At 39.4% G+C, this 24,421-nt stretch overlaps 1 protein-coding gene across 12 annotated transcripts in view; it reads right to left on the bottom strand.

The window, feature by feature from the left end:
• The window catches only part of camta1b (calmodulin binding transcription activator 1b), a 391,981-nt gene that overhangs the window by 62,810 nt on the left and 304,750 nt on the right, over nucleotides 1–24,421 (bottom strand). For all 12 annotated transcript variants that reach the window (XM_067431861.1, XM_067431859.1, XM_067431856.1 and 9 more), the window contains one exon: nucleotides 14,434–14,505. In XM_067431861.1, coding sequence (XP_067287962.1) covers nucleotides 14,434–14,505 — 72 coding nt within the window. The remainder of the gene's footprint in view (nucleotides 1–14,433; nucleotides 14,506–24,421) is intronic.

The following is a 24,421-nucleotide window of genomic DNA, read 5'->3' as shown; positions in this document are numbered from 1 at the left end:
CAGTTTATGTAAATTTCAGGCTAACAACCAAGGTTAGGTGCTTCTCCATCAGTGTAAATCACCAATCAATTCCCTCTGATACGGTTACAGATGGAAATGTTGCCAGGATCAACAAAATATGTAGATCCAGGAATCTATTTTGGTTGGAAAAATCAGTGACCTTATTTATAAGTGTTTTCCTTATTATAACCACACTGTTACAGGTCCTGTTCCTCGCGATTCCATCTTTCAAACTTTAGTTAGTGTGAAATGTTGCTGTTGGAGCAAAAATAATACCTGTAAAATTATAAAGCTCAAAGTTCAATGCCAAGCGAGATATTTTATTTAACAGAAGTTCCCTTTCAAAACCTACAGGGAACGGCCAGTTTGGACTACAGCAGGAAGTGCAGGGATGTAATGACGTCACTAGAACCGTTTGTTGACTAAAGCTCCGCCCACAAGAACACGCAAAATAGGGGGCGTGGTCTCGTTGCTCTCCCACGTGGAGAAGAGCGCGCATTCAGCTCTTGCATCTCCCCGTTATGGTAAGAGGCGGGACCTTTCCGGGCAAAGTGCGCTAAGCTGCTGTCCAATCACAACACGGGAAGCGCTGGCCCAATCAGAACTCGTTACGTGTTTCTGAAGGAGGGACTTCATAGAACGAGGAAATCATCAGGCCGTTTTTAGGACAGAGAAAACAGCGCTGTACAGATAAGTCAATTGTGTGAAAAATACTGTGTTTTTTTACTCGCAAAACATGAACTCATGTTATATTGCACACTGTAAACATAATCAAAGCTTTGAAAACACGCGAAGAACGGGACCTTTAAAGAGCTTGGTATAAATGAAGTTCAATAAATTGATTTTTTTGTTGTTAATTTGATTATACTTTAAGATACAAATAAGACTCATTTTACAATATTTACCATATTTAAATCCACTCCACACAATTGCCAAGCTTAGCTGTCGACAATATGAATTATATCAATAAGTATATTAATTAAATAAATTCATTGACAAAAGTAGATAAATTAACTAAAGTCAAATATTTTAATTATATATTATATAGATATTATTTTTTATAATTATCTGATATATAACAGATTATTTCTATACAAATAAAAATATAATTTATAAATAACTAAACTGTATATATATAAATAATTGTATAATATAATTGTATACAATATATAATTGTATAATATTAATAACTAAATTCTATAAAATATATAATATTATATAATAACAAATTATACATTCATTTTAGTGCAGTCAAATCGATTAATCGCAATTAATTGCATCTAATAGAAAAGTTTGTGTATATGTTACACACACGCATGCACGCACGCACGCACGCACGCACGCACACACACACACACACACACACACAGTTACATGCAATTAATGATTTTGACAGCCCTATTTTATTTAGATAATATATAATGTTATTTGAGTTATAATTATTATTTGATATTTAAATACTGGCTAAAAGAATACAATACGAAGTGAATGAAAGGTATAAGGTCAAAATAAAATAACTCCGGAACAAAAGCAGTGAGCAGACAAGTCTCGTTTCCGCCACGTGTGGAGTGTTCGTGCTCCCTGACACTGTTCTGGAGCGTTCATGTTTAGTCACACGCTGAAATCTGGATATATCGCCTTGGTTTTGTTGAAGATGTTTTCAGCTTTTATGTAGCTTGCATTGTAGGCACAAGCGCTATCTGGCGTCCGGCGTGTCTTATAGCCGGCGTGTGGGTCAGAGGCTGACAGCCTGTAATCACGCAGCTCCAGACCCGTTCGGCTTCAGCACTACCTTAAGGCCTTTCAGGAAGGATGTATTATTTAATGGGCTGTGAGTTCTTGCTCCTTGACTTATGCTGTTCTTTCTCTGACGGTCTGTCTCTCAAACACACACACACATATACAGAAGATTCTCAGAAACGACCTCTCCAGCGCTACTTCCAGACGAAACCTGCCGGGCTTTGAAACACTGAACACACCTTGAGGTTTTTGTTCGAACAACACCATAATGGCCGTTCCTGTCTGAGAGGTCAAGGGGAAAACAGCGCTAATGGCTCACTGGCTCCACAACACGCCACATTTGTCTCAGGACCTCCTGTGAGTGGAGGTCACAATCATCTCCCGAGGATCTGTGGATTTCAACAAATGCACGTGTGTGTGTGTGTGTGTATGTGTGTGTGCTTTTCACTGCTCTCAGGTTGGCGGGCACAGGAAGTCTCAGTTCTCCTCAAGGACTTGACAAAAAGGCTTCCATGTGTCACGTAGTGTTCAGACGGAGGGCTTAAGGGCGGTAAAGTCACGGCTTTCACTTTTCAAGTTAGTCTTTTTGGGGAAAGAACGGTGCTGAACTTCAAAAGGAAACAAATAATGCCTGAAGTTTCATTGCGCAATGTGAACTTTTGATATGAAATACTTATTTTGAAGCATGTTTGACTGTTAAAAGCATCCTAATTTGATTGCAATTTTCGGTAACACTTTAGTTTAGGTTCCAATTTTCATTATTAACTTGCTTATTAGCATGCTATGATACTGGCTGTTAATCAGCACTTATAAAGAACATATTAATGCCTTATTCTGTATGATCATATTCTACATCTCTTAATCTGACCCAATACCTAAACGTAACCACTTCATTACTAATTAAAGATGCAAGCAGCGATGAAAGGGCCCTCGCACCCGGGGCCACCGTCAACCGGAGGCTTTAGGAAAACAGTGAATAGTGGACGACATGCATTTAAAGGGTTAGTTCATTTCTTTCATTAATGACTCACCCCAATGTCGTTCCACACCAGTAAGACCTCCGTTCATCCTCGGAGCACAGTTTAAGATATTTTAGATTTAGTCCGAGGTCTTTCTGCCCTTTGAATGTAAGTGTATGCCAACTTGCTGTCCTCGTCCAGAAGGGAATGAAAACATCCTCAAAGTAGTCCATATGTGACATCAGTTGGTTAGTTAGACTCTTCTGAAGCAACGACAATACATTTTGGTCCAAAAATAATAAAAAATAAGACTTTATTCAGCATTGTCGAGGATGAATGGAGGTCTTACGGCTGAGGAACGACATTAGGGTGAGTCATTAATGAAGGAAATTTCATTTTTGGGTGAACTAACCCTTTAAAGGGATCCCATGGTGTTGAGACTTGTATGGCTTAATATAACATAAATGATGTCTCTTACTGAATTATGTGATAGAAAACCCATGAAAGATCTACGTTATTTTAAAAATCGATTTTATATTTGGACCATGGGCGGCGCCATTTTGTTTGCGTTCTAGGTTGATGACGTAGAGTGGTTGAACTCCTCAATCAGCTGGCGTTACCCGTAGCTATTTTTATCACAATGCAACTCGAAAATTGTTTCAGAGTTAAACAAAACCAATTAATTGCTTTGTAATTGTACTTAAAACACTCTCAAACATACATGTGCACACAAACTCACCTACACAAGTCACAAACAGATCGGCGGGCGCGCACACACACACCTGACAGACTGCTCTGTCTCAATCGCATGCATCATCACCAAAACATCCTGCCTCTCTTCCTCACGTTACTTTATCCCATCGTCCTACCTAGATATTTCCCTCTGCTGGTCACATTAGGCATTACAGTTAATCTACTATCAACAGTCTATCTAGGATATCAACACAGGGAATAGATTGAGGGTTATGTATGCGCGCACGCAGTGCGTGCGTGTGTGTGTGTGTGTTCGCGCCGATCTGTTGGGGTGTGTGTGTGTTCGCGCCGATCTGTTGGGGTGTGTGTGTGTGTGTGTGTGTGTGTGTGTGTGTGTGTGTGTGTGTGTGTGTTCGCGCCGATCTGTTGGGGTGTGTGTGTGTGTGTGTGTGTGTGTTCGCGCCGATCTGTTGGGGTGTGTGTGAGTCTGTGTGAGAGAGAGAGTTTGTGTGCACATGTGTGTTTGAGTGCGTGAAGTCGGACAGCTGTTGTGTGTAAATCGGCTGTACACTGCGGTGCAACGTGAGACTGACTGCACTCGAACATGTCCACTATGGTGTCGGACAACACTACAAATGGCCGTCCCTTCAAATAATGCCCTATTTAAGGGTATAGGGTCGATTTCAGATTCAGCCCCTGTCGTGGAGACTGAGCAGCCCAACATCTCGACAGAGCCTGTCGTGTGCGCGCCCGCCGATCTGTTTGTGACTTGTGTAGGTGAGTTTGTGTGCACATGTATGTTTGAGTGTGTTTTAAGTACAATTACAAAGCAATTCATTGGTTTTGTTTAACTCTGAAACAATTTTCGAGTTGCGTTGTGGTAAAAATAGCTACGGGTAACGCCAGCTGATTGAGGAGTTCAACCACTCTACGTCATCAACCTAGAACGCAAACAAAATGCCGCCGCCCATGGTCCAAATATAAAATCGATTTTTAAAATAACGTAGATCTTTCATGGGTTTTCTACTACATAATTCAGTAAGAGACATCATTTATGTTATATTAAGCCATACAAGTCTCAACACCAGGGGATCCCTTTAAGTGGGTAAATATATGAAAAATAAGTCACTTTGATGTGCTACACTTCCTGCTGCCAGCAGGTGGCGCTTTGACTATGACTGATCATGGCATGTGTCTTCAGGTCAGGACTGTTAGCAAACGAGTGAACAAAAAATTCCTGTTTCATTGCGAAACATCGAATTTTGTCAGGCCGCCACAGACACGTCCTTCAGAGAAAAGTCAAGATCTTCGCTCTTTAACATCGCAAAGGCCTTTAGACTAGACTGACCAAATATCATGTTGATCCAAGTAAATCTCCAACGGGAGTTTGATAAAGTACAATGTCTGATAATGGCAAAAACGTTTACAGAGAAAATTCTAAATTTCTCCCTTCCTGTTGGGCGGCCAGATTTTGGTTCCAGAGGCTTTTTTGTTGCTGCTACATGTGTCTACCGAATGCCATACTTGTTCGTGAAATGCTACGTGAACAGCACTTAAATTGAAATTTTGTAGGTGACGCTATCGAGGCATTTCGTCACACCTAATTCTGAAACCCATATCAGACGTAAATGATCACCAATTCTGACGCATGTGCAAAGGTTCATGAGTTTTCGAGCACGTTTAGGCCCTCAAAAATGCTAATTTCAGAGAAGAAAAATAATAGACTGAGCAATTCCAATAGAGTCCTCAAAGCATCGCTGCTCAGCACAAATTAGGAGTTTATTGAGGCAAAAGTCGTACTTAATAGTGAGAATCGGACCCTAATCTAAAGTGTGACCCAATTTTCTTTCTTGTATTTCCTAATGAAACAGGACGTTTAGAGCAGGATATATTCAAGTGCTTGAAATAGCTGATTTCCTTTAGTTAACTTGCCACTTCTTTTGCAGGTGCTATCAGTTTGTCATACATTCTCATGCTACATAGCCTCTGCAAAAATTTGCATACTGTACGTCCTCTGTCATCAATATTTTGGCCCATTTTCCCAAAAGGGACATACAGTAAAGTTTAGCCCAGGAACATTTATTAGGAAAGTAAACTGGGTCCCTGTTGACTTCAGGTGCTGTAATGGAGACGTGTGCTCTGAATGAAGCGGCGTGTGTGTTTGCACTGGAGCTGAAGGTGAATGTTAACGCTGTATTAAGTGCAGTTGTGCCGTGTGTCCAACCGAGCCTCCGCAACGCTCCCTAATGCCCGGCGGAAAGAGCAAATGGCTCCGCTTTACTCAGCGTGAAATGGAAGTGAATGAACGGGTCAACTGCAATACAAGAATGTGGTCACAGTTTCAACAGGCTGTCAAAAGACATGAAATCAAAAAAAAGTTGTTAAAAAGAAAGAGCGAGTATGAAAGAGAATGCAGGGACTTTGTGTGTGATTTGCATTTTTCAACCCTTAACGCTTCATAAAGATGTTCAAAACATTCTCGCTCATAAAGATTCAGATGAGACACATGGTGAACAGCAATCATGTCACCCGCCGTACGGGCTTTCAGACGCCTCTGCAGACCGCTGGCAAAATGAATAAATAAAAGGCTCTTTAGGGGCCGTCTGTAGCCTCCAGTTCTGAGAGATGAAGGGTAACTCGAGGCTTTGGACTGGTCAACACTGCAGCTTATTCTGCTCATAAACTTCCCATTTAGATATGAAGTGACCAGCGCTGACTGGAAGGTATTTGAACAAAAATAAGTCATTATATTTAAAAAATGTTTTCACATATTTTAACAATGAAAGATATTTAGTTTGAACACCAGAACAGATTTATTTATTTATTTTTCTTTTATTTAATTGTATTTTGACATTTAAACAATACTTTATTTTTATTATTTATTTTAACTTTTTAAAACAGATTTTTTAAAAATGCATTTTTAACAACAGAAAATGCTTTGTTTAATTGGTTATTTTAATTTTTTAAAAACAGAAAAAATACTTTTATTTTATGTTTAATGTATTTTTAACAACAGAAAATATTTCTTTCTTTTTCTGATTTATTGTATTACTGTAACTTTTTACCAACAGAAAAAACGCACTTTCTGCTTTTATTTATTTTTCTGCTTTTTATTTCAATATATAGTTTAAATTTGCCAATGGAACATTTGTTTTATTTAATTAATTATTTAAATTATTTTTAACAACAAAAAATCTTACCTTTTCAGCCTTTTTATTTCACTATTTATTTTAACATTGTTAACAACATTTATTAAAACAAATATTTTTTACACCAGATCTCTCCCCGATTGCTTATTTTTAAACATGTATTTACTTATTTTATTTAATATACTATAGGTTAAACTATCTATATTATAATTGTGGGTTACACTTTGTTTTTCAATGGTCCACTTTAGACTCTAACTTTAACTAACTAACTTTTTCTACTGACCTGAACCCAAACAGTGTAATACTCTAAAGAGAGTTAGTTAACATGTAGAAGCCAAGTTAGTTATAACGTCTAAGGTGGACCATCAAAATAAAGTGTAACCTAATAGTGGGCTTTCAACTTTCTAAAACCTTAAGTGACAAATATGACCATACAAAGACTGACCTTGAAGGGTGTGATTGACAGTCCCGAATGGCGCGCACGCACGTGTGTGTGTATGTGTGTGTGTGCGTTTAATCCATCTGAGAGCTCGTGTGGTCTTCTACACGCCGTGACGGTACCAATCACTGCTGTGTAACCTTGTGAGTCAGTTTGCTCTGCTGGAGCATAAATCAATGAGCATCTCTGAGCGCTAACACACTCTCGGATCACAGGCTCCTCAGCTTCCTCTTTACATGTGCAGCACAGCACGACACTTCCTGTGTGTGTTTTATGATTTCACAAACATATGTTGTGTATCGTGGCCTGTCCTGATCAACATTGTGTTGTCAATTATGCCACTCTCCCGCTCTTTTGCCATGGTAACAGTGGCTTCTTTCTGATTGGTGGAGCTCGTCACACCTCTTAACCATTAAATATGATTGTTAGAAGTCTACAGAAGTTTAGACCATCACTTAACAATCTCAGAGCTCACAGCAGGTCTGCGCTGAAGGGTTTATACATTATCACAAAAAATCTATTTCTCTATGGAGTAAATGAATGAGATTTTTACCTCAGGATCCCACTGTTGAGCTCTATTTGTATGCAGACACCATCCTGTGATATAACATTAATATGTAGCAAGCGCTGCTTCATAAATCAAACGCTGCCGATGATGATCTGCTTGTGATTGGGCAGGTGTGCCAGTGTAAAGATGAAAGTTTTAAGTGTTGTGAATGTGTATGGTTAGGTTTCTCTCTCTCTCTCTCTCTCTCTCTCTCTCTCTCTCTCTCTCTCTCTCTCTCTCTCTAATGTGGGTGGACTCGCTCTCTCTGTAATCAATCATTCTTACCTGCCCAGCTGAGCTCAAGCCTCTGTAACTGTGAGAAATCCGACAGCTTAGATTCGCTTTATCACCGCTGAGTTCTTCTCACATGAGCTCTTTCTCTTTTCTCCTTTTTCTTCTTTTGTGGTTCAACATTATGTTTATAGCCCACAATGACCCCCATTCAGACTAGAACACTCACACTCACACACACACACTCACAAACACATGCACGCACACATCTGAAAGCACATGTGAAAGCACACACACTTTCTGTATTTTTCATTTTTCAAAGATCATTTTGTATGATTTATAAGCGGTTTCATGCGGACATTTTGAAGTTCATCTCACGCACACAAAATGTCTTTTAGCCGTCAATCTTAAAAAAAGAATAATTCTGATATACTTGTGTTTGTCACGGGTCTGCGCAGGCAGGACGACGAGGACAAGCTAATACCGTTAACAAACGTAGTTTAATTATAAATACCCCAAAGACCGGCAGTAACACAACTTAGCTAACGGTGACCGGACAAAGACAGAAAATAATAGCAGAAATAAGATGAACTATAACTAACGAGAGTAACAAAGGAAACAGAAAAGTGAACATGTGACAAGAAGTAAACTGACAGACAAACTGACAGTCATGTGACAGCATTATGCAATATACGTATATGATAAATAAATCATATTTTTTTATTAATATAACATCCGATACTGATCCTAGCACACCTTTAGACTTGCTTTAAATATAACATGTTATTAAAGCGTAAATGATACATTCCTGATATAACAGAATTAAAAGACTTTAGTAAAAGTACTTTAAGATCTCTCAAGCGAGATATGAGAGCTGCTGCGGATGGCGAGTGATTTCCAGCGGCCCGTTGTTGAGTATGTGTACATCAGTGACGTTCGCAAAGTTTGCACTTCTTGTCTTGTGCGAGTGTTTCACATGCAGGGAATTATTCCCGTCAGCTTTGATTGATGGAGTTTGTATGCGGCATTAATTTTGCTTCTTCGCGTCTCTCGGGGCTAGAAAGACTGCGGAGAGACTCAATGAGATCAGTGTTTTCTGTCCTGTGTCTCTCTCACTGTCAGAGAAGAGTTAACCTCTGTGAGTCTGAGGAGAACAACAGTGATATTTCATTTCTCAATGAAGCAGTTTTTTGAATAACTCACTCATATAGTCAGCCGCAGCGTCCGAAATCGAAATCAAATCAAGTTCTATGTCACATTTGAGAAAAAGTAGGCAACCAGTACCCCAATGACCGGTGAGATCCTGAAGTGTGCATTCAATGGACAGTTCACTATCCCATGAGGCCACAGGAGAGGTGAACGGCAGTGACAGTTACAAAATGGCAGATATGTCCGAATACCTATGTTTATTGATACTATACAGTCCCTGACAAAAGTCTTGTCGCTTCTGTACAAATTGACCTAAAGTGCCGCTGAAATATATTTCTAATCAAGATTTTTTTACAAGAAATGGCTCATTTTAATCCCACCAGCTTTTGTGATAATGTTTCAGTGAAAAACTAAACTTTCAAAAAGTATTCTAATATTCACAGCTTGGTAAAGCCCATTGAGTCAATTTTTGCAAAGACATAAGTGTTTTCACCTTGTCATATGAGCTTCACCTGTGACTAATAATGGATAAAATTAGGTCTCAAGTGTGTATAAAAAGAACCCCAGTACGCTAGACCTTCACATCGACTGCAACTAGACCTCTGCAAACATGCCTAAGATTCACCCTGAGACTAAAGTTTTGATTATCATGAGGCTGAAGACCAGATCCACTGCTGATGTGGCAGACACCTTCAATGTGTCTCAGCATCAAGTACAGAGGAAAAAAAAAAAAAGATTTGAAGAGACTGGAGCTGTTTTGACAAGCCCAGGTCAGGCAGACCCCACAAGACAACTGCTCGAGAAGACCGTTTGCTGGCTTGAAAATCCAAGGCCAGCCCATTTTCCACTGCAGCAGAGCTCCACGAGACCTGGTCACCTGAAGTCCCTGTGTCAACCAGAACAGTTTGTCGGATTCTGTCTCGAAATGGCCTCCATGGTCGAATCAGTGCCTGGAAGCCAGCACTACACAAAAGACAATTGAAAAACCGTGTGGCATTTGCCAAGGCCCACAGCCTGCTAAAAGGATGGACGCTGGAAAAGTGGCAGAAGGTGGATTTTTCAGATGAATCTTCTGTTGAATTACACCACAGTCGCCGCAAATATTGCAGAAGACCTACTGGTGCCCGAATGGATCCGAGATTCACCCAGAAAACAGTGAAGTTTGGTGGCGGAAAAATCATGGTCTGGGGTTACATCCAGTATGGGGGTGTGCGAGAGATCTGCAGGGTGGAAGGCAAGATCAATAGTCTAAAATACCAAGAAATCTTAGCTACCTCTTTTATTCCCAACCATAAAAGAGGCCAAATTCTGCAGCAGGACGGTGCTCCATCGCATACTTCCATCTCCGCATCAAAGTTCCTCAAGGCGAAGAAGATCAAGATGCTCCAGGATTGGCCAGCCCAGTCACCAGACATGAACATCATTGAGCATATGTGGGGTAGGATGAAAGAGGACGCATGGAAGATGAAACCAAAGAATATTGATGAACTCTGGGAGGCATGCAAGACTGCTTTCTTAGCTATTCCTGATGGCTTCATCAATAAATTGTATGAATCCTTGCCAAACCGCATGGATGCAGTCCTTCAAGCTCATGGAAGTCATACAAGATATTACATTTGGATCTCACAGCACCACAACTTAATTTGCTGACATATTTTTGTATTTGCAGTAAATTTGTTCAATTTCTGTACAGGCGACAAAACTTTTGTCTTGCCAAAATTTGACCTTTCTGTCTTGATTAAATGATAAATATTTTTTCTGTGAAAATTATTTATTTCAGTGCATTAAACATCATTTGGGAGGGTTTTAGCTTTTCATATGAGCTATTTCTAACACCAATGAATTAATTAAAAGTCAGGTTAATATCAGGTATTTCTAGAAAATAGATAAGCAACAAGACTTTTGTCAGGGACTGTACAGAACATACTATTTTACCAGTTGCAAAGTAAGTTCAAATAATAAAAAAAAGTGATTTTTTCATGCTCTGAGCCACTTGATTCGCTGCTGAATAAATAAGTGAATAGGCATGAAAATTCACTATTTGAAATACATTTATTTATGCCAAGTATGTTACAAATACATTTACATATTTATGTACTAAATATACTGTAAATACCCTGCAATTGTACTGTTGATATACTAAATTGATATACTTAAAGTCTGTTAAATTGGAACAACTAATTTTGTACTTAATATACCCTTTAGTTATGGCAAAATAGTGCTGAGGTCCAACTAAAGACATTAAGTATATTTGAAAGTGTAACTATTGCGAGTATACTTAAGGTACACTTTAAATATCTTGCATTTAAAGGCTGATATTATACAGAGATCATACACAAAAATGCTGGACTAAAAACAACCCAAGTTGGGTTGAAAATGGACTAACCCAGCAATTGGGTTGCCTTAAGCAAAACTTTAACCCAACTGCTGGGTTAAAAAAAACCCAATTGCAAGGTAAAAACTACTCAACCGTTGGGTTAAAACCAGAGGTGTAGTGGTAAAAAAAGAGGTGGGTAAACTATAAATCTGGGTGACCGCATCGTGGTCACGGTAAGGTGGGTCACTGCCTACCGGTGTATGCAGCCCGATCTCACGGCAATTCGTACTAATTTTACGAGGTGGCTAATATGAGCACATATGAGAGAACACACTAGAACATATTCACATTAAAGAAGTTGGAATCAAAGAATGTTACTTTTGTCTTAAAAAATTACTCAAGCCGACTAATCGATTATCAAAATAGTTGTCGATTACAGTTTTTGCCAATTGCTAATGAGGCAGGTGCAGATTAACAACAGAAGGATGAATTTGGTGCCACATATTTTAATTTAAAGAAAACTCAGTTTCTGTAATTAAGAGAAGATAGACAATGTAAGTTGCACTGTAGTTTCCACAAGTGTTTAGCCTAATTGCTGCCGACATTAACAGACGATTTTGCTAAACTAAAAAAAACAATAATACCAACATTTTTCCATTTGAACACAAAATACACTGCATCATTACAGCTTTTTTTTTTTTTACAGGGTTTCGACATGCTCTCTACAATAAACCAGCTGCCTGTGATTAATTAATATCACAACAATGTCCAGAGTGCCTCTTTGTCCACTTGAAAAGTGATTGAAAAGTGTCACAAGCTGATTAAATGTACTACAAATGGATAATTATATCATTTTGAAAATTGCCGGATCCTTTTTTGAATCTTGGTTGCGTGTCGTTTATGAATGATTTGTTCATTTTGAACGAATCTTTAATATGACTCGGGACTACCGAGTTGTCTCAGAGAGTGATTCGTTCATTTTGTGTTGACCGCGCATGCATTACGCAACATATGGCTTCTGATCGTTCTGATTCTGAATCGACAGGTGAGATCCGAGTCTTTTGTTCTTCCTGTTTGTCCCATAGAGACGGAAAGAGAAAAGATTGGCTCATTTTGCTGAACGAGACTCAAAGATCCGAGTCAGTAAAATGATCCGAACTTCCCACTACTCTCACTGACAGTTGCAGCGCAATATGAAAGACTTCGTCTAACTGTACAACAAACAACCAATGAAAATGAACAATATGAAACTAAAAAGACATAAGCTTAATTTAAAATGGCTTAGGAACTGTAGGCTATTTAGAGGTGGATAAACTCAATTTAGAGGTGGATAAATGCACTTTGGAGGTGGATAAACGCTATTTCCAAATTTTGGGAGGTGCGTAAACGGCGTTTACGGCCGTTTAGCCTCCACTACATCCCTGGTTAAAACAACCCAATTGCTGGGTTAGTCCATTTTCAACCCAACATAGGTTGTTTTTAACCCAGCATTTTTTAGAGTGTAGTATACTAACAGTGATATTAAAACACATTTTAGGATTAATATTAAGAAATGTGCATTGTGCAATAAAGAATACTCTACATAAAGTTTAATTCTAATATTTATTTCAGAAAGTCTCGTATTTGGTTTCTTCACTAGGGCAGGCACTTGTTTTATTAGTGTTTTTGAAAAAAAAGGAAGGATTCAGCCTACTCACTCATGAAGACACTCGTTTGTTTAATTCTGAAATAAAACAGTAATGTTGAATGAATCAGATGAGCAGATGATTCACTCAGATTTCACACAGTTTGTCGCCGCTGTTAGCTTAATGTGTAAATCTGCAGAAAGAGTCACTGAAAATCCCCAGTACGAACAGTGAAAAGCCCCAGTGTTACATCAGCACTATTGGAAGGACTAAATGATGGCAAAAAGCACACTTTCTGCATTTTTAAAATAATAATAAAAAAAGCTTTATATATGAACCGTTTCCCTCTTAAAGTCCCAAAAGTGCGGTTTTGCCAGATTTAGCTCACTTCTGGAGGCAACCGTGTTCCCTAAAGTATAAACCCACACACTTACACTTGCTTTTCTATCATGGTGGGGATTTTCCATTGATTGTTTTTATACTGCACTAATAATATTTTCTATCCCCTGCTCCTAAAGCGAACTCTTTGCATTTTTATATTTCCATGAAGACATTATTTAGTATGTTTATTAAGTCGTTTCCTCACGGGCGCCGTTTGCTGCTCCACACAGTGTAGATGATTTCAGGTTTTACTATCCTTGAGGGGCATTTGGTCTCGAGGCAAAACCTGACACACACACACACACACACATTTGTTTTTGCAAAATGTGGGGACATTCCATAGGCGTAATGGCTTTTATACTGTACAAACGTATTTTCTATCCCCTTACACTGCCCCTTAACCTACCCATCACACACACACACACACACACACACACACACACACACCACCCCTAAACCTACCCATCACAGGTCACATTCTGCATTTTTACTTTCTAAAAAAAACTCCTCCTGTATGATTTATAAGCCTTTTGAAAAGTGGGGACATGGCCAATGACCTCATATTTCACTGTCTTCTTGTAATACCTATGTCATGTGTCCTGATATTTCACAAAAGCAAGCACACACACACGTCACATGCGTGCTACGGGCTTCACGACTAGTAATCTAACCAGTGAGGTCTGCTGGCCAGCGAGTCCCCGTTCAGCTGATGTAAATGCCTCGGCCGGCTGAAGACCGATTCCAGCACCGCTGAGATGATGTGTGTGAGAAATGAAAGCTTGCACATCTCCGCCGATGCTGCTTGCAGTGCAAAAACCCTCACGTCCCGCTCGCTTATGGTTTCTGTCAGTCTCCAGACAACACTTGGGTAGTTTCACGGGTCTCCGAGCGGTTCACATCGATTTAGGCGTGTGTGTGAACACCCCAAATGAACTGTGTAGTTCACTTATAAAGTGCCAAATAGAACAAGGACATCTGATCTGTGATGTGACAACAGGCTCAAAGCATCATCTAGAACTGATCGACTAGTCCGTAGGATGACCTCTGGCTGCTAATATACTTCCATAAAAGTGTTTATGACTCTCAATGACTGCCATCGCTGTCAGACTGTTCATGCATTTAACAGAGAGAGACGGAGAGCTCGAGACAACAGGACGGGATGGGGGTGTTTTTTGGCTTAGTGTTAAAGAGCTGGACTCTTACCTGCAGCAGCCAGTAACAGCGGCGGTGGAACGTGGGAATGATGGAGGAGTGGACATAGCAGCCGTACAGACACTGAAATAAAACACAGAGCACACGTCAGTTAAACACTCACACATCAGACAAACAGCACTCTTAAAAATAAGAAAAATTAATGTTCATGGAACATCCTTTCAGAACTTTTATTTTTAGGAGTGTGGAGTTAATAAACACAAACCATCAGCACAATAACTCTATAAACCCGAGTGCACAGCTCTGTACTGCCACAAATCTGAACAATGAGGACAATAAAGGTTATTAATCATAATATTATACACACACAGTCATATATACACCCGCTTTCTTGTTCCCTTATTCTGTAATATAAAAACGACACAATCATTTCTCCTATGATTCTGTTTATAACCAGATAAAAATATCCAGTGGGACGTGATCTTCAGACACTCAGTGTGTGTGTGTGTGTGTGTGTGTGTGTGTGTATGTGTGCGTGTGTGTGTGTGTAAGGTGTCCTTCATATCGGGTCAATAGCAGGAGGACTGTAAGTCTATTTACAGCACTGGATTACGAGACCTGTCTCAGATCTTATTGTATAGTCGGCTGGGTGAATTTTACAGGAATGAAGCTCATCTCAGCATATCATTACCACACACACACACACACACACACGTTTGTTTTTGTGACATATGGAGACATTCCATAGGCGTAATGGTTTTTATACTGTACAAACCGTACTTTCTATCCCCTTACACTGCCCTTACCCCTAAACCTACCCATCACACACACACACACACACACACACAACACACACACACACACACACACACACACACACACACACACACACACACACACACACACACACACACACACACACACACACACACACACACACACACACACACACACACACACACACACAACACCCCTTAACCTACCCAATCACAGGAAACATTCTGCATTTTTACTTTCTAAAAAAACTCCTCCTGTATGATTTATAAGCATTTTGAAAAGTGGGGACATGGCCAATGTCCTCATATTTCACCCTATCCTTGTAATACCTGTGTCATACCCATGTCATTATACACGGGTATACATTTGTGTCCTCATATGTCACAAAAACATGCCCACACACACCCACCCACACACACACCCACCCACACACACAACGTTAGGGAAGCTATAAGGTACTCAGTTGAATTTACAGTTAAGCTATTTTTTTATGTGACACTATAAGAAAAGAGTAGCAAACTATATTGAAGCGAATGAGGGATAAAAGAGTCCCTTTATTAATGTATAGCAATCAGAGGATATTTCAATTTAATTTGTGCCAATACTTTCTGACACAATAAGTATCTAAATTAATGTGACAGAATTATTTTACATTAAATAAAACACCAATTTTCATTACAGAAAAAAGGAGAAAATAGAAACAAAATCCCTTTCAATTGTTCCACTGTAAAATTATTATTTTTTTATGCTGGTAATTGGTATATAATAATATATATATTTTAAAATAATATTTAATGAATTCAAAGACCATTACTTATTTTTTGCATCAAAGAACAAAATTTGCAAGCATAAAGACAATAAAAATAAAATATAAAATTTGGCTACACTTTATTTTAAGGTGACGTAATTAAATTGAGCTAAGTACTGAGTAATATTATTAATACTTAATATAGAGTTACGTTTAGAGTCAAGGCTTAGTTTAGGGTTAGATGCTTGTAATATGCTTGTAATTACGCATAATTTACTGTTATTACTAAAGTAGCCTGTAACTACATCACCTTAACATAAAGTGTTACAAAAAATGATAAATAAATACTATTGAAGTGCATTTTACAAGAAAATACTATTACAGTCTTTCTGCTTAATTTGCTACTTATCATTTCTTTGTAAAAATTTATTCAAAGTAAATCATACACTTTTTTGTTGTCATTGTACCAAACAAACTTTGATAATGACATCACTTCCCGTGCTGACTGCAGCCAGATCCTGGACCGACAAAAGGTACAGATGTGTATTTTGCCAAAAGTACATGAATGCATACACACTGCAGATGCATGTTTCAGTAAATCATCTGTGGCTGATTCCATGTTATTACTTCAAAGCTCATTAGCACACTTATTATCAACACAACTTCCTTATAGTTCACTCTAACCAGTTAGCATGGGGAACAGAGGCACCATATGAACGCTTATTTAAGGGTTACTTCAGCGATTAGCATATGGCTTTGTATCAGTAAAAACCCTGGAGTATATTCGAATGATCGTGAGTGTAATCTTACTCCTGCTGCGTTTGTGACACTCACTCAGCTAAATCAAAATACATTGAACGACACGTTCAGTTTTTAATAGTGTCTGTTCTCTAACGGGACTGATTTTATGAAGATGAACGCGGTGGTGGGAAAGTGAGAGTGATTCAGTAGCGGTGGCTTTGGGAGTGCCCTCACCAAGCCTGCAGTATCACTCTCAGGAACTGAAGCTTTCGCGCCTCGATCGCCCCCCGGTGACCGGTCCCAGTATAGCCGCCCCTCTGTGTTTTCTAATGGACGCGAGGCAAACTAAACAATACAATTACACTTCAAATATTTTCTCCCCAAAGTTAGTTTATGTCATTGAAGGCAGTTATCATCACTATCTGATGAAAAACGGAGGTTGTGACGTCATGATTGACAGCTGAGATCGACGTCTTCTCTGAGTGAAGTTGTCACTGAGGCACTAACAGACTTTTTTCTGGATTTTTGGGAGCAGATTAGAGCTTTAGCTTTAATTTCTACATTTCCATAACTGTTTATTTCACACCAACATAATTAATTGTTCTGCATCTGCGAGAGTGTGGGCGGGCTTTTGATATTGCGACTGTACTTCCTGATCTCTACTGCGCAGACTCGGTCCCAAGATGTCAGCGCCGTGCAGGCCGCCTGAAAGCTTCAACTCTGGCAAGCGGAAAACAGATGATGCTCTCGGAATTAAAGTAAATACGAGTTTCCTAAGTAAAAACTGCACATGAACGCCCTCCAATTTCAAAATATGAATGGGATGAGCTCGTAATCACGACTTTAGAAGTGGAAATTATCACATTTCCGATAGCACGTGAAGGAGGAATATGGCCCTCACAGGGCAGCAAAGCATTCTGGGAATTGTAGTCTTTCATCCCCATGAGACAAAAATACAATTTGTCTTTTCTCAGTCAGTCTAGAAGGCACCAAATTCAAAAATAATTTCACATTTCTACTACATTAATGACCCAGTTATTTGGGTAATAATAATATTATTTCATCTTCCCAGCGCTGAAGCACCCCTTTAGTTCCGTCCCAGCACCGATTATGATGCACGACGCGAATCAGGTACAGTGTAAGTGTGTCGTCATCCTCCCGTCAGCGGCACGGAGCGGAGGTGTCTGCTTTCAGTGGGAGCTGCGCTGAGGTGTTTGGTAACAGTGAGATTAGGAGATGACAGCATCAGAGGGCATTATTTGCCGTCTGGGTCCCAGACAGATGCCATAGGCCCACACGCTGAGCAATTAAAGCCTAATTACATTCACACGATTAGATCAGCGCCACCGTCGTGTCTGAGACACGCTCCCACGCACAGTAACGTGCTCACACACACACACAAACACACACGCACAGGCGCCAAGGTGCCTTTCGGTTGGGTATTTCGCTGCTGAATTGGATGCCAATATCGAAATATCTCCTACAGGGGAAACATGAGTCTGTCCCTCATTCTGCCGTACATGGTTTTCTCGGGACACTGATATGTTGTTTGCATAAGATAAGACAATGAACCCTGGGGAGAGGCTTGCTGCTCATTTTTTTACATTTTCAAATGATGACAAGGACGCTATTTTAGTATCATTGAGGTACTTATTTTTTATGTTTTCATTTGAAATCTTTAGTTTCGTACACCGAGTCAAAATGAATGTTTTCTTGGCAGCGTGCTGAAATAAAATAAGTTTAGGTTTTTGTAGCCTAGTTCATTTATTTCAAGTAACACAAATGTTTTTTTATTAATGGTTTTAGTTTTATATGACTATAATAACCCTGGTTCTACAACCCTGTTTTAATCTCCAAAGTCATTTTCACTGCATGAACTTTTAATAATTATGAACCTCAAACCTCTAAAAACGTTCAAATATCATACTGACATTTTCAGTGATGCTGTATGTCAAGGACACCGAGGTCACATTAAAACTAAAATGGACTCTTCTCACACCAAGCTCATTATGGACAGGATATTTTATGTACTATCTAGACAAACTACATCACAAACCTTCCTCTCCAGAGCATTTATTGAATCTAAGCTTAAAAAAAAAAAGCATGATAATGATATCAGAATCATGAGCACATTTACATATGACCGGCTACATTTACATATTAACGGCTATTTAGCATTCAGTAGCTCGGCGTGGGCGTCGTTAGTTTCCCATTACACATGTGAAGAGGTTAGCCAATCACAGCAGAGGTCATTTACAGTCGTAAAGACAGCAGCAACAACAGCCTGTTTCATTCTCAGGTCGCAGAGGGTGGAAAACAACCAGGAAACACTACATTACCACTATATGGAGAAAGAAAAGTTGACTAACATTATGAGTGGAGTTTAGGGGAAAAATCAAATGCTGCAAAAGTGTTTAATACGAGCCCTTTAAATGCCTTTGATACTCATCTTCCTCATGCTGGGTTAAACAGACCTCAAACGGTAAACTCAGACTGAATCTGTAGCAGAGCACAGGAGCCATGGTGAGAAAGAAAGTCAGAGAAGACCAGAACTATCTCTGGCAAAACATGTTTGGGTTTAACTTCCTTCCTTCCTTCCTTCCTTCCTTCCTTCCTTCCTTCCTTCCTTCCTTCCTTCCTTCCTTCCTTCCTTCCTTCCTTCCTTCCTTCCTTCCTTCCTTCCTTCCTTCCTTCCTTCCTTCCTTGATCTATCTATCTATCTATCTATCTATCTATCTATCTATCTATCTATCTATCTATCTATCTATCTATCTATCTATCTATCTATCTATCTATCTATCTATCTATCTATCTATCATCCATCCATCCATCCACCCACCCACCCACCCACCCACCCACCCATCCATCCATCCATCCATCCATCCATCCATCCATCCATCCATCCATCCATCCATCCATCCATCCATCCATCCATCCATCCATCCATCCATCAGCTTAGAAAATATGCACTGAATTTGCCTACAGGCTCATATAGTTCTTGTCTAAATCAGATGACAGAGTTTTCAAATGTTTTGCGCAGGAGCGGGTAAACAGGTCAGTGTGTTTGAGAATATAAGTGTTTATCTACAACCAGCTTTATCGCTCTGAACTTTAACCCAAAGCCCCACTGAAATAAAGCATCAAACTGTCCTCATATCAGCATCGAATGACCACGAGCCTGGACAGATAGCCACAGGACAGAGGATGCTGCGTCTGCAGGAACAGGAGGAGAGCGGTGTGCTAGCCGGCACGGGCGGCTCGCAGGAAATACCAATGCTGCGGTTTGATGCTGATCAACAGAGACAGATCAGAATGAAACTGATGGGGACAGGCCGCGGCGGACACACACATGTGCGTTAGAGTGTGTGCTGGTCACGTCTCCGCCTGAGTGAAGACATGCTGTCCGTTGATGTTAATGGCGATCCGTCGTCAGGGCTGGGCGGAGGGCCAAAGGCATTAAGCGGAATCGAATTCCTCCAAACTAGCTTTAATCAGCAGGTTTTTAAGGTTAGAATTACTCGCTCTCTCTCTGAGCCAAGGTTAAAGCACACAAGAGTCAGTGGCTGGAAAAAGAGATGACGTCATGGTCGTGTGTGTGTGTGTGTGTGTGTGTGTGTTGTAGGGTTGTGCACCATTTAGAGCTGAACTGAGAATGTCTTTCAATTCCAATTCAAATCCAGATTTTTGAAGCGAGGTAGCAAACAGGATTCTGAATTACAACACATACACTTACTTAAAGAAAAAAAAAGTAATTTTCTAGATAAATAGAAAGTAAAATACATATAAAAAGTAACACTACTTAAAGCCTTTATAATGTTTAAAAAATATTTCTATGCATAAATTATGCCGTGTAATGCACCTTATAATTAATTATATGGTCTCATGAATAATTATAACCACAGTTATAATATATTATAATACTTTTGTTATACTTATGTTTGTAAAGTATATATATATATATATATATATATATATATATATATATATATATATATATATATATATATATATATATATATATCATATTATAATGAATTTGAACTTGTTACAATTATTTATGAAAAGATATAATGCATTATAACGTACATTATGAAGACCTTTATAATGCATTATACATAAAAGGTGATACCGTTTAATTTCTTATAGATATTGTATATTAAAATACCCCCCCTAGAATGCATTAGTGTGTTTCATTACAATTCAACCTCCAATTCTGCTTCAATTCAAATTCCAACTCCAGCAATTCCAGCGTTATATTATTATTATTTGGTATGCGTAATCGACCAAAAACAAAAGACTTTGAGTATGACATCATATCCAGGAAGTTTTTGCATGAGATTTTGAATGCAAGTCTAGTGTGAGCACCAGTAATGCCATTTCTGCACCCCTATAGTAGCACGCTAAAATAAAGACCATGTTCTGCTTCTGTGTGGTACACAGGTTGCCCCGCTCACACTCATGCCATGAAGTTGAGTCAATAGAGTGGTGCAGGTATGACATCACTTTGTAGGCCAAAATGTGGAAGCATGCTAGCATTTTAGCACTTCCGGTCCCCTCGTCCCATGTCAATGTTTTATTTTTTTTAATGTAATTTTGATTAAATGGCTGAAGTAAGGCCTAAGGAGAACACAAGCTCAAGACACTTTCACGTTATTCTACGACATAATATGCATCAGTATTACCCCACGCGTGATTTTTATACCTCTTTGCTAAAAGGCGGTTGCTAACAAGTGGCTAATGGGACTGCAGAGGCTGTCGAGGAGATTAAACGCTATCACGCCGAAAAAGGTAAACTCAGGCCTCTTTTACAGCCACATTATGCTCATAATTGTGCTCTTATGAACTAGTCTATCTCAGAAAGACTATCTCATTTTCTCTTTCTGAGAAAATGTTTTGAGATAAAAACTGGAAGAGATGTTTGAGGATTAGTGATGGTGACAATGAAAGGCTTCAGAATTCATAATTTGAATTCAGTTTTTCTCAAGGGAACCAGTGTCATGCGAACTGCCCGTTGAGTGACGTCAAACCTGCACCTCTATATTGTATTTTTAAGCGCAACTCAAAGAAAAAGATCAATTCCATTTTATAGGGTAATTATACAATTTACCTTTAAATCCATTCATAATTCTGTAGATTTCCCATTAAAATCAGCATAGATAAAACATGCTCAGATCTGCAGACACCGTCCAGGTGCATGAGTTACCGAAGCATATTGACATATTTGTGCTTTTGGATCGCCGGACCTTTCATGCACCCTGCGTGGACACCCAAAGGACTAAACTCTCCAAAAGCATCGCCCGGAGAAAGACGGAACAGAGAGAACACTGGAAAGAGAGAAAGCCAGAGGCGCTGTACTCATGTAAACACTTCTGTGATTAGAAAGGGAACTGTCCATTTCCTAAGGACGGCAGTCAGAAAAAACGCGGCTTACAACAATCATTTCATCCTGGGGAAATTGCATTGGAGCCTCGAGCGCTGAATACTCGCATTCAAAACATCCTCTGGCTAAAAATCCTTCAGTCTGTCAAGAGCGCCTCTCCTTTATCTAATCGTACAGATGCACTCTTCTCTTCCTTTTCCTCCCTTTTTCTCTTATCTCCCCGCCGAGGGTGGATTTTTATCGGCCGGCGATAAGGGTCATCCTGAGGCGGGTGTGATTGGAGGCAGTGGAATGGGCGAGGCAGAGGCATTGAGAGTCTGAAGAGCCACCAAACCAAAGCCCTGCTGATTGTGCTGACATACAGTTAGCACCTGAGGGGTCGCGTCTCAGAGGAGACTACTGATGAAGGAGGACAGATACACCCTTCTTTCTCTACTCTTTTCATGGCCACTAACGATTCAAACGTCCTCAGGACAGTTAGCCACAGCTCAGGCTTTGTAAAGCAATGTGCGAATCTCCTCTCGGGACACATGGGTCATTTCAAGGGTCTGGATGGACCATTAACCTTTGGTAAGAATGACGATGTGCTAAAAGCATATACACGAGAGCCACAATAGTTTGTTTACCAAACAAGATTAAAGTCCCCATGAAATCAAAAAGGACATTTTATGGCTTTTAGTTTGAATATGTTAATGTTATCTATAAGATAGTGTTTTATAATGAAGACACACTTAGCTTTTAGAAGATATAAGCATTCAAAATGTTCAGTCTCTCACTTCTGCCAATATGGATCAATGATGATGACATCACTCTGCACTTCAGCTTCTCATTAGATTTTCTGTCCAATCAAATGCTCTCTAGAATCTGAAGCCCCGCCCTCTACATTATAAATAGACGCTGAAATCGGTCACTTGTTCACACATTTACTATATTCTACATGGTGATTATCACATATAGTGCAGTGTATAGGGGATAGGGAATGATTGAGACAGTGTAAATATGCTTTCCATTGGGGCGAATTAATTCATGCGAACCGCATCGTTTCAGACCTATTTGAGTTCTGCACAGAATGCTGTATTTTAAAGCGTCATGGAGGAGATTAGAAGGAGAAACTTTAGAGATTAGGAGGAAACTGCAGCTTTGCAGAGCTCAATGGCTCTGGCTGAGCTGTGACATAAACTAAACGCTATTGGCTATTTTTTAAAAATGGGAGGAGTTGTTCGATATGCCCCACCCTGTCTCCCTGTCTCAGTGGAAATTACATCAACACATTGAATAATGCTGTGTGTTTCAAGGCACTTCAGTGAGACAAAAGGATTATTTCATTCCCATTTCCTCCCTGTGAAACACAAAAGCAAAACATTCACTCTGCTTATTTCCATTGAACAAAAACATTACTACAGGCTGTACTAAAACAAACATTATTTTTCATTATTCACTGAGAAGCCATTAAATCTCACCATGCATAAGCATATTCAAACTTGTTGCATTATTTTATGGAACGATAACCAGTTATTTGGCGAAGCTGGCTTTGCAATAGTCAGACATTATTTAAAAAACTGGTGAAGCCAATATAATATAATATAATATAGGATATAATTTAGGATATAATATAATATAATATAATATAATATAATATAATATAATATAATATATAGTAATATAATATAGTAATATTATATAATATAATATCCATCCATCCTATGACATGATTGTTTTTGGGTTTATGTACAGTGCAATGCAAAATTCCCCCCACGAGTCCTCACAAATCCGTTTGGTGTGTTTATAAAGCCACCCAGCTTCACTCCTGACCCCACACGTCCCGGCAGCCATTAATAATGTAGACGCACCTAGATGAGGACGTCGTCAGCGGTGTAGGAGCATTACTTATAGATGGACATTAGCACAGGAAATAGAGCATAGTACGAGGAAGAATCATCTTTACGGTAAAGGTCAGTGGTCTTCCTCATTCTGTCACTTCCTGTGAGAGCGTGCCCTGCTCACCTCACAGACCTTGCCCTCCAAGATCATAATCGACTGAATTGAATCTCGCCTCGTTTGCGCTAGATCTAATGTGCTTCATCCTAAAATTGCACGAGAATCTGGGGCTGACAGAACCCTTGAGAGCGCCGTACGCTGTTAAGGAGAAAGAAATGGTGAAAACTTTTTTTTTTTTTTTTCAGGGCCTCAGCTTCAGGTGGTCAATAAGGAAAAGCTCTTCCTAAATTCAGTTCAGCTATAAATCACAATTAACACATTCAGGGGTCTGACCCCTAAATGATCTGTCTGCTGGCTAATATTCCCACCGCTCCTGCTGAAGGAAGGGACGGGACAAAAGTGCGGCCCGGAAAAAGAACAACAGAGCAAGAAAAGTAGGACGAGGGAATGATGAA

The sequence above is a fragment of the Pseudorasbora parva genome, chromosome 22, assembly GCF_024679245.1.
Source record: "Pseudorasbora parva isolate DD20220531a chromosome 22, ASM2467924v1, whole genome shotgun sequence".
Lineage (NCBI taxonomy): Eukaryota > Metazoa > Chordata > Actinopteri > Cypriniformes > Gobionidae > Pseudorasbora > Pseudorasbora parva.
Note: the sequence above shows the minus strand (reverse complement) of the source record. Positions and strands in the feature narration are given on the sequence as shown.